Source organism: Herpailurus yagouaroundi, unplaced genomic scaffold, assembly GCF_014898765.1.
Source record: "Herpailurus yagouaroundi ecotype Mexico unplaced genomic scaffold, PumYag 100, whole genome shotgun sequence".
Classification (NCBI taxonomy): domain Eukaryota; kingdom Metazoa; phylum Chordata; class Mammalia; order Carnivora; family Felidae; genus Herpailurus; species Herpailurus yagouaroundi.
The window spans coordinates 74,376,513-74,388,701 of record NW_024412391.1 but is presented as its reverse complement, the minus strand read 5'-3'; the positions used below and the strand labels follow the sequence as shown (position 1 = coordinate 74,388,701).

At 38.5% G+C, this 12,189-nt stretch overlaps 1 protein-coding gene across 8 annotated transcripts in view; it reads right to left on the bottom strand.

Moving 5' to 3' along the window:
• Nucleotides 1-11,821, bottom strand: part of CACNA2D1 (calcium voltage-gated channel auxiliary subunit alpha2delta 1) — a 495,580-nt gene extending 483,759 nt beyond the window's left edge. For all 8 annotated transcript variants that reach the window (XM_040472796.1, XM_040472797.1, XM_040472798.1 and 5 more), the window contains exon 1: nucleotides 11,608-11,821. In XM_040472796.1, the coding sequence (XP_040328730.1) occupies nucleotides 11,608-11,702 (95 nt within the window). In that variant the 5' untranslated portion in view covers nucleotides 11,703-11,821. The remainder of the gene's footprint in view (nucleotides 1-11,607) is intronic.
• Nucleotides 11,822-12,189: the final 368 nt, after the last annotated feature.

Here is a 12,189-nt window from a genome sequence, read left to right as displayed (position 1 = left end):
CTGATTTCTACATTTATATCAACAGGACAATCAGGTGTTTTGAGAGACAACCAACCCTTCTACATGTTTAATTCAGAGCAATCTGCACACCCTCCATTGTGCCCATCCTCCTGAGGCTTCCATGGCCCATTTGTCTGTCCCCTAACATTTTCGCAGATGCATATTTAGTCAATTCTAATATAATGTCAAGGCAATGAAGGGTTTGGTATTTTTAAAGTGACAAACATCATAAGAATTTTACACATTCCTTTCTGTGGCAAATGTCAAGATGACTGCCATGACGAGGCAGGTTCCTGGTGCTTGAAAGCACGCTGCTTCAATGGTATCACCAAGTTGTACTCATGAGTCATGTTATTAACACCTAGCTTCATCTAAAACATCCCTTTCCTCCAGGAATCGATTAAACATGGGCAGGAGTAATTTTATTTAGGTGTTCAATATCTCACCACACAAGATAAGAGTTTGTGATACGCTGACCTCCCTTTATACTGCAAAGGGAAGAGGTGGCGTTAAATGAGTCCAACTAATCATCAGTTGGATGAGTCAAATGAAAATTGGCCTTTTCCAGGATGCTCTTGGCAGATTTGGACTGACTTCTGTGTTGGTTGCTAAAAATGCAACTGGTCTCGATTTTACTATTCTGTGCTCACCCAATTTGTAGGGATGTCTGGAATCATTTCTATAAACATTAAGGACACACGACTTTATTAACTTTCCAATATTCTGTCTTGAAGCTGAAAACTCACATCTTTGTTTGAAAATGAGAGGTTATCAGCAAAGGGATGACTTTTAAAAATAGATTCAACCTCCTGTGGCACGATTCTCATACAACAGGTGCTGGCCGAAATGTCAAGATAAAACACATCAAATCCTCTATGGTTCTGCTGTCTTCACGGTCCCTTTTAGGACACAGGTTGTGTCCTTGACCCAGAGACAGAACACTTCATTCCCTCTACTCCTTTCATCTCCTGTTTATGATTAAAGGCTACACAAGTTTTAAGAAGAGACATTTCTAAGGCCTGCTAAGCAATTCCTCTTCCCATTCATTTCAGGCTTTTCTAATGGCCCGAGTGATATATTAGCACAATAATCTAGCTCGCTAAACCTTAGTCATCAATTCATGATCTCTTGAAGGCAGAAAAATCACATGTGGTACAAATAATAAAGCCTGCCCATTAAACAGTCCTTCAGAGATCCCCAAGCATCCTCTCCTTTGATCCTCATAATATAACACTGTGATTCAGGATTAAGTTAATATTATCCTTGTTCTGTAGATGGAGAAACTGAAACTGAGAGTTAGTTTTGCTCTGCTTTACAATGGCTCCTCTTTCCACTGGACCTCACTGCTGGAATGTGCAGCCATCCACAAGTGGACCAGGGCGGATGCTAACATACCAAAGTTCCTGCCATAAAATGGCAGCAAACTACAGCAGGTAAGTGTAAGACGCTGTATCAAGCCAGGTGGGATCTAATTTTAGCTCCTAAGAAAATTCAGAAACATTCTTCATACTCTAAGTTTCCCTTTCCTCATCTGCAAAACAGGGAAGATACTAATACTTGTCTTAAGGGACTGGCTTGAAAGGTGGATCGCTTAAAAAACATGCAGTGTTACTTTACAGTGTTTGCCATATGGAAGAAGCTCACAATGATCAGGAAGCAATATTACAATGACTGGAAGACAGTTGTCAGTAATTAGTGTCCAGACATTCTGCAGGAAGAGACATCAAAATTAGCTTAAATACAGTGTGAATACCTATGGGAGAGAAAAAAGGGCAAAGTCACAAAAGGGAAATAAATAGCCCATTCTTCTCATCTGATTCTTCTCATCTCTTGTTACAAACCACAAGAGTGGTTTTTCCACACCGAGCTGGGACCAACGAGATCAAGACTGATTCTTAGATCCAGTGGCACCTGCGATCCTCTCCATTCATTCAGTCATATTGGAAACTCAGGGAACCACTGTGATGGCGGCTGCCCCAGTGATTTCCAGACCTTCAGGAGACATGACATGCCTCTGTAAGGGGTGACCAGGGACAGGCTTTGCAGGAATATCCTGTCAGTGCTTTGTTATCCTATCACATTCATTATTTTGTTTTCTCAAAAACGATCTGCCGCAATTCAAATTTCTGCCCCATGCTTAAGACTAGACACTGACAGTAAACGCACCCCAATATGCCAAGTAACAAATATATAATGCTAAATTGGCAAAAGAACTATTTGCTTTTTTTCCCTTTTCACTGATATCTGTCATCTTTCTACCGTAAACAAATGCACATATTAAAACCGCAAAACCACATAGACTTTCAACATAATCTCTCCAAAACAAGGTAGAAGAAAAAGACAAAAGGGAGCCAAAAGTTGCTGTGTCCCAAGGGACTCTAGTGGGGAACTGGAGTTTTGTCACTATCAAATAAAGAAAAACACTAGTTGATGCATCTCAAAATTTGGACATTACTGATGTGTATGTATTACATTTCTGAATCATGTCATTCCTTCTTGAGAATGGAATCTATAATTTGGAACACTTCTCTAAAAACATCTCCAGCAAATTAAAAGTGTGTCTATCCAATATTCCAACCATCTGCTCTAATTCTCAAGGCTGTTTCATATTTCAGAAGTTACTTTGTAAGACATTGTTTTTCCTCTTGATCCCTTCCTCACCTGCCTCTGTCAGAACACTCACGCATCAATCATGGCCTCTCTCATCTCTCGTCTGCGCCATTTGGCCTTCTCCCTCTGATAAACCCAACCCTCCTGTCTGGTAGCACTTATTTGGTTGTGTCTACAACCTTCCCCACCCTCCAGGAGCCTTTTTCTAAAAACTGTCTCTTTTCTGTCAATGACGACTTAAAGAAAACCAGAGACTGGAATGAGAGGTGATCCTGACGGCAGCCCCACCCCTTTTGGCAGTTGTTGGTACATCCTTGACCTTAACTCCCATGATTAATCATCCAGCCACTACCATTGAAAAACATTTCCTCTTTTGATCTAACATAGTCCTATGGGTTTCTGCTATGTACAGTCCCAAATGACCTAATAAAACTCCTAATACTGTAAAGAAAAGAATGCCAACTCCCTTAAACTTTCTTTTCTAAACTGCCTATATCTCTCTTTTGTCACAATGCCATTCCTTGAAAGAATAATCTGCACTTGCTGTTATATTCTCATCTGCTACCAACTCCTCAAGGCACTGAAACCATGCTTCTGTCTGCAATATCTACTGGAACTGTTCTTATTTTATCCAAAGCCCCTACAGATACGTATTTCTAATCACTTAATAGTCTACAGAGACACGGATGTCCAACAGTGAAACGATTACCTTCATTCACCCCCATCATTCGTCCCGTGCTCTCTAGTCTACAAAGTTCACTGTAGCATGATCTACCCAATAGAGATCTTAGAATGATCTCCGACTTAGCTCTTCCCGATTCCCCAAATCCCACAGCACCTGAAATTTTACTTCTCGATCAGGTTTCATGTCTGCTCTGCTGTCCCCTTGCCACTAATCTTTTGTGGACCCTGGGCATCTCTCACTCTGGGAATGCTGCAGTGGTTTACTAAGGGCTCTCGACATCTCTGCTTTAGCTATCAGCCCTCTTGAAATAGTCATCTACAAACTGGGATTCAATTTTTTTCTTTTAATCTTTATTTATTTTTGAAAGAGGGAGAGAGAGAGAGAGAGAGAGACAGAGTGCAAGCAGGGGAGGGACACAGAGAGAGGGAGGCACAGAATACAAAGCAAGCTCCAGGCTCCAAGCTGTCAGCACAGAGCCCAACACGGGGCTTGAACTCACAAGCAGTGAGATCATGACCTGGGCTGAAGTCGGATGCCCAACCTATGGAGCCACCCAGATGGCCCTACAAACTGTGATTCAAAACATATTACTTTTATTTGTAATGCGAACAAATCTCAGCAGGAAGACCAACTTTGTTTGTGAATGTAGCGCTGGGATCCCATAAACTTCCACGTTCTTGTGAACGCTGCCCATCCCCTACCTCGGGTGAGGTAGAAATAGAGCCCTGATGCAAACATCATATAACCTGGACTCAAACCAATGGCCCCATCCCAACAACATCTCTTCCCACCCAGAAGCCCTATGCCTAATACAAAGCAGACTTTCTTCAACATGCTAGGTGCTTCTCCTTGCTCAAGCTCTGACAGATCCCACAGCTTTACAGTGGGCATTGAAATGTAAATGCTTCAATGGGGACTCCCTTCCTCAGTTTGGATACTCAGTATATAGTTCAGTGCACTACATAATTGCCACTTAATAACTACATTAACCATTAAATTACATTTGATGTTAGTATCTGAAGAAAGAAATGTTTAAGAAAGAGAGTAACTTAGAAATATTTTTAGAATATAACACGTACTATGTACTTAGAGGTCAGAGGTCTTCAACGTACTAACTAGAAGCCTACCTACCTGCAAAGTTATTTCACTTCTTATAATCGAATTGAAGAAATTGACTCCTAGAATTTCCTTTTTTTTTTTTTGATGATCAGTAAGCTTTTACTAAAGTGTTATACTTTAATGTTTCTTATCCAATTAACCATTTTCCCATGGGTTTCCTAAAAAGATAATGTCTAATTGCTTCTATCTTTTGAGATCTAGACAATTACATTGTCTTTTGTATCTAAGGTGCGTGTCCATAGTATAAATATTTAGGCCTCTATAAATGAATATTACATGTGGTCAACATAATTTCTAGGATAACCACACTCACTTGGGAAATGGGCAAAAAAATGAAAATTAAAAAATAACCAATCGCCCCCTTTAGCATCCTTAATGTAAATTTGCACCATGTAAATCAGAAAGCTCCTTTGTCTGCCTCAGAGACACATGCGTCATTTCTCATGGCATTTTCACCACAACACCTTTTGATGGCTTTTCTAAGACAGATTTTCTAAGTGTGCCTAAGCCCATTTATTTTACTGAGCCATTCTTCCCTTAACCCTCAAAATAAGACATCATTAATGCCTAACCATCCCTTTATATAGCCTGACAGTAGGCACCTTAGAACAATTTTATTAGCTCTTTCTCCTCTCTCCCCTAATTATTCCCCACAGTATGTGGGCAAATGTCAGAGGAAACAATTGTCTAGACTGTTTGACAAGTGTTGATCATGTATAACAGATTTATGAGCGCATCAGAATCCCTCAACAATTTTCCAATAGAGAGAAATATTTGAGAGTAAGACAAAGTCCTCGGAAATAGTCAAAGAAGATTCACAGAAGTAGGCCCAGAGGTTTAATCACGGGTAACTTGGGAGAGAACAAACCAAAAACTCTCCATTTGATCTGGTGTTATATGCAAATAATAATAAATTATGATTAACAGTAAATGTGTAGGTGTATGAAAGAGACAGAGAAGCAGCAATTAATTATCTGAATAAAAGAATACAGGAGGGTTTTTTTTTTCTTTTTTTTCAGTTTGCCAGGAGACAACTATAATAAATTTTTAATTACCCAGGAAAAAAGAATTTCAAATTGACAGTAAGATTATCCCCAAATCAGAAGCATTTAAATGGACAACACCATTATTATCCATTGCCATCATTTCTAGTTTAAGTTGTTCTTCCATTTATGATATAGGATTTAAAATGTATTCTATTTTTTTAATCCAGCAGAAGCATATGGTTAAAAAAAATCAGCAGAAGCAAATGTTAAAATAACATTTAGCCAGAAATATACCGCATTCATATTCAAAGAGAACTTTAAATATTGCTTCATATGTAACAACCTGATTCTGCATTATTGAAATTAACTGTAAAAGTGTGCCAGTTTGTTAAGGCCACAGTGTCAACCTCTTCCTTGTTTATTATCTCTTTAAAATCTGTATAAATGGCAATTTTAAGGGAGCAATAATATTGAATGACTACAAATTACACAAATCTAAAAGTTTATATTTTGCAAATAACATTTTTAAAACTGTTCACACTTATCCTTTGTTCCTAAAGCATGTCACACCAAAGGTTTAATTCGTACACATTTCTAAGTATCCCACATCTAAATGGCAAAAATACAAATGGCTCAGTATGCAACGGCCTTTTAATAGGTGCCCAACATTTCAAGTGCAATACCTTCTTTCCCACAGTTATTTTGTTAAAAAGACAACAGCTTCTTGAGAATCATACTTCATTTGTTAGTCATCAATTATGTTAATAACTTGTCTCTACAGGAACTGAGCATTACAACCTGGTTTTTGTATACAATATCTCATTTGATTCTTGACAAATTATTTTGAAATGCTAGTGTTATAAAAATATTCTGAAAAAGATTCAGTCCCTAAAAACAGTTGTGGGTTGGCAGAAACTTGTTAATAAAATTGCCCTAGTGACGCTTTTCTACCCCAGCAAACCACTTGACGAAGGTTAAAAAAATACATATGTGTGCGCACTCACATTTGTATGTATGTAATATGTGCACACACACAGAAATATTCCCTAATAAACAAAATGCTATAATATAAAGTAGACAAATTATCTTGATTATGCTATGTTGATATTTTGAACCCTCACGCGAAAGGTAAAAATCGTAGTTTTCACAAAGTACTACACCATTTTTAGTTCAGTTGACATTAAAGTCAATTGTCTTTTTTTTTCAAATCTGTAAATATGACACAACGAGTTTCATGATTTTGTGCCCCCCCCCCCCCCCACACACACACACAAATAAATCACGGGTAAGCTACATGGTCAACCATCTCCATACAGTTCCAAGTTTACTGGAAAGCAACCATATGAAAGGCTTGGGAACATCTGTGGTACTAAACATAGTCCATGAAAAGACAAAGTGGCTGACACTGTGGGACACAGCGTCTGATGCACACTCCAAGCCAAGTCCGCAAATGCGGACTGGAGGTAACAGAACAGAGTTCCTAACCCACCATAAGCAGCTTAAATGCTTTTTTGAAATACGACAACAAACAGCTCTTTTATTACAAATGATGGAAGGCTGACACATCAGTAACAACCAGATGTTACTTTTTAGAAATAATGAAACAAATTCTGATTTTTTTTCAAACTTCTGAGTATGATTTACCTTAGAACTCTGATTATGTCTATGCCTGCAAGATAATGAAGGAAATAAACAAATCAGGTGATTTCCCTAAGATATTTTATTTTAACCATTTAAGTCTCCATTTTAAGGTTATAAATCGTTTGAAGACAGACACTAGAAAACAAGATGTGAATTGAGAAGAACAGATTGCTTTCTTGGAAATCTGTATCTCTATTAACAAATACGAAAAAGAAATTTCTGTGTATGTGTTCTATATAATCGTACTCCAGAAAACATATCAATTTAATAATAATTTGTTATGGGTACAAGATTTTAAGTTATTTTAAAAGTTCCTAAATGCATTGCTATTTCTTATATATACTTCTAAAAGTAAATAGTAAATTTGAATACACAATTTGCATGTCTTTTTTATATTTTTGCAAAACCTTACCAGGTGTAAATCCAAAAATGAAGAGTATTTCATTAGGTTATTTTTTATCAATGTTGGACAAAAAACAGAAAAGTATCTGTGTAGTCAGGTTTCTCTGAAGAAAAAGAGTGGTCAAGTTTATTTTCACAATGAACAATGTGCTATAGATTCTAATTTTATATACATTTATTAAGTTAAAATCATATAGTGAAAGCTATACAAAATAATAAAGGTACATTTTATCTCCTTCTTTGTAAGCCATCATAACCTTAGATTCATGTACCTTTCAAAAAAATTCTTTAGACTATATACATTACATTCTGCCTAATGCTCATTCAAATGCCAATCCAAATAGCTACACATATACCCAAATATAAACATTAAGAAACTTAACATCATGCTACTACTTACCTGAAAAATATATGTATTGTTGCATATTTTAAACGTACACCTGTGGAATAATAAATGTTACCTTACGATTAAACTTATGAGAACAAATTAAAGATCTGAGAAAGGGATTTATTAATGTTCAATGTTTTTAGGTTTTAATTTACACTTAATATTTTATCTCATATCTCATCTTAGGGCACATTTCGTTGTGCGTGTAGTACGTGAACAGAAACTGTTAAGCTCACATGAAAATAATTATGTCACTTCTAACACATGAAAAAGATATGCATTCCACTGTTATGACACAAATAAAAAATTTATTTTCCATAGTCTTTAAATATATATTTGTCAAATAACAGAAAAAATATTTACATCTCAAGTATTTAAACCCCAAAGTACTATTCTCTCATGAGATATATTTTTTCCTGTAGATAGCTATAATTCTTTTTAATATATTTATTTTATTACAGTTTATATATATTATATAATTATGTATTATTTTAATATATTTATTCTATTACACAGTTTATATTAAAAGTTTTTATTAGTTTATATTAAAATCCCCATATACCAATGGGCTCTCAGCCAATTATTCTTGGCTGATTGGCATTTTGATAGGACTGAGATAAAAGTTTAACATTAACAGTAGTTACACTACAGTGTTTTTCTTTAAATATGGATTTGTAAATAGATTCTAAAATAAAGAGCAACAGATTTAAATTAGCATTACAATACTGGCCAAATACATATTATCCAGAGTTTTTAAATAGAAGTGTTTTCGATTATGTGCCAAGAAATTATTTCTAGAACAAGCAAGAACTCCCTCTTTGAAAACTATATCTTAAACTACCAATATAACATGTGCGTACTATAACATAAAAATGATGTGTTTTCCATTTATATATAAACCAATATATATTAGATGGTTGCTACCATATGGCATATTTATGATTCCCACTTTACTGAGACAATCATTTCCAGAAGAAAAACCTAACAGCAAAAAAAAAATTGCATCAAAATTCCTTTCTTGGTAGTGTTAAAAAAAAAAAACAAAAACAACACTTCATTATTTCAGGGTTAGGTGTTAGAACTATAACTTTAATCACATTTACTGTACTTTAATCAAGAAGAATATGCTGCATGACAATATAGGGTAAAGCATAAAAAATAAAGAAGGTATTTAGAATGATACACTATTTCTTTTTTTATTATAATAAAACTTAAGCCTTTAATATTATTGTAAACACTAGCTAAAAAAATTAAAAGTTTGTATTAGTAATTCTAACTCAAGTCCCACCCACTGAGTGCACAATTAATTTTATACTGTCTCAATGGCATGTTTCTCCTCTTAAACTACTCAAAAACTATTTATACCACTTTTTCTGGGAAAAGTAAAATTGTCAAAAAACAAAAGAATTTATTAATGATTTCTAGACAAATTTAGAAATAGGAGTGTAATAATTTGCCTTTAGTGATACTCTAATCTTTGTACTGAGTTTTTATAAACTTGAATTGTTTCCCAACCATTTGAGATTTACCATGGTAAACACTCCGTATGAATTGTTTTCTTGCAAGAAAAGCAAATGGCACACCTTGATGAAATTAATACTGTACCTTTTTAAATTTCATGAAGTTTATTCAGAAATCTACCATAAAGGACAAACGTCAACTATCATTTCTCCTGTCCTTAGAAGATGGTATTTTAACTTTTCAAATGAATTACTGAAGATGCAGAAGCCTTACAAAAATAGTGTTAATATTACCTACAGGAGACTGACTTAGCTCTACAAGGTCTTTTATTAAGTGCTTATTCCACGAAACAATTAACGTTTCACTATTTGAAAATGTCTTCAATTTCCTTTGTTAAAAAGTAGATTTCAAATCCTTTCAAAGAAAAGAAAAGAAATTGTGGTTTCCTAATTCCTTTTTTCACCAATTATTTTCTTTCTGGTCTCCAGTGAATTTCTGACAGTAAACATTGAATTATTTTAATTTTAGGAAAACGTTTTTTGTAGATACCCTTCTCAAAAATAAGGATTTGTTCATTAATATTTTACAATGGAATGTTCAGGAATAGAAGGTTGTATTTTGTTGCACTTTAAAAGGCCATCCTTTTCCCCAATGGGTTATGGTGTATTCCCTCCGAATGAAACAAATATTGATAAATTGTCAGTTAAAAAAACAACATGTTAAAAGCATGTAAACTGAACACACTGATTCCTTTTTAAAGAGCCACTTCTTCATTTGACACAAACGCAAGGGAGTCACTTGAGTTCTAGCTTTATAGGCCAAGCTACAAAAAGAATAAAAAAGTAAATCACTAAAAGTGTAATTGCCTACTAAGAGGGAATTATTCTGAAGCGTCTTTAAAGTAATTCTTACTCTATATATTTCAAAATATCCGCTTGGAACTTCCTGCCAATTAAACTAAGACCTACAGATGGTATTTTCCCTTTCGCTTCATAACAAAAAGGATCTGCAATCATTTTTATGGAAGATTATCTAAAAAGGGACATGACTGTAAATCAGTGACGAAAAATATTAGACACTCCCCTTCTCCGGGTTAGAATGGGCATCCTTCAGATTCTCGCACCGGCACCTAATGTAATAAATACTTTAAGCTGCATCTTAAATAAGAGCTGCAGGGTTTCGACTGGTAAAGATTCACTGTTAGCATCCACCAAAAACTCCAGGATTCAGCACTCAGCCAACAAAGGACAGCAAATAATTCCCAACAGCATAAATACCGGGAAGGCTACCTTGGGCTTTGTTTTTGTTATGTAAAATGCATTAAAGTGACTCATCCATTTAAGATCACCTACTCTTAGAAGCTTTAAAGTACCTTTAAGAACCAAAATAAATGCTTTCCCAACCTGCCCCATAGGCTATTCAGCGCATTTTAAAACGTGTATATATTTTTATGAGCTACTGACTTTGCTTCTTTTTTCAAACCCAAGAGAAGAGAATTATTTTTCATTCCCTTCCTGCCGTGTGACTATACAGTTACCTTTAAGCGCTCTATTTCCAGAGCAGCAGCGAATTTTTTAAGTTATTTTAGAAATGTTAAAAATAAGAGAAAATTGCAGGAGACTCTGGAGACGATCATCCCTCCCTCAAAGAATAGGTTCTATTCATTTTAAGAACAGGAAAAGCTTGTCTACCGGCACTTAGATGCTTCAAATGCAGGATGAGGAGGCTGGATGGTGTGGTCCCAGGACCTGCGAGACCCCCAGGTGGACAGCACTCTCAGCTGCGTTGCGTGAGCACTCTTCGGAGGAGAATGACTGTCAAGTGCGCCCAGTAATTTGGGACCTAAACGAGTTTGGGTACCAGAGCAGCGGGAGAGCATCCCCCAGGGCCAAGTGAGGGAAGAGTCCACGCTGCCCTAGCAAGGCAGAAATTACCTATTTGTAAAACACCCACCCAAACGCAACTTGTTACCGGACTGAGTCTGATGACAGCGGGTATCTGGCTGGAAACTTTTTTCGCCCCAGCACAGCTAAACTCTTTCAGTGTAGGGAATCCTTGCAGAGCTGGGCGGAGGCGCCGCGAGTCGTCGGCGGCGGACGGTTCCCGGGACAGCCCGGCCCCACCGAGGCGCCCGAGACGCCGGTTCGGCGCGCATTCCGGCGGCGAGCCGCGCGCACCTCCCACCCCGGCCTCTCCAGATCCGAGCCCGGCTCGCTCCCCACCCCCACGGGCTGAAAAGCCCCGCTGGTCGGGAAAGGTCCCCGCGCCCAGCTCCGCCGCACCCCTCGGCCCGCACTCCCGGCCCGGCGACTTACGTGACGGCCGAAGGGAACGGCTCCTCCGACGAAGGGCCGATCAGCCAAGATTGGAAAAGTGTCAGAGTCAAGGCCAGCAGGCAGCCAGCAGCCATCTTCGCGATCGAAGATCAATCCCGCCTCCCTCCCCGGCCAGGGGAAGGAGCGGTGCTGGAAACCGCGGGCGGAGGACCAGGAGCACAGTCCGCCCGGACCGCGGGCGTCCGGAAGGCTGGCGCGCCCGGGGCCGGAGCGCGGACAGGCGCTGGGGGCGACAGGGGCGAACCCCGCGCGGGGGAAGGGGCGGCGGCGGGCGGACCCACTAGCGCGCGTCTGCTGCTCCGCGCCGCGGCTGCCGCGCCTCCGCCGCCATCAAGGGCGACTTTGGAAACAGACCTGGGCGAGTCCGCCGGCGCTCGCGCGCTCTCGCTATCTCTCTCGCTCTCGGTTTCCTGCCTGATTTATTCTCCTGATTGCTGGGGAGAAGGCGGAGGCGGGGGCGGGGGCGGAGGAGGGGTGACGGCGCTGGGGAGGGGGTGGGGGTGGATGCAGGAATGGGGGAATGGCAGGCGGAGAGACTTGTGGCAGCGAGAGGCTCCGTCT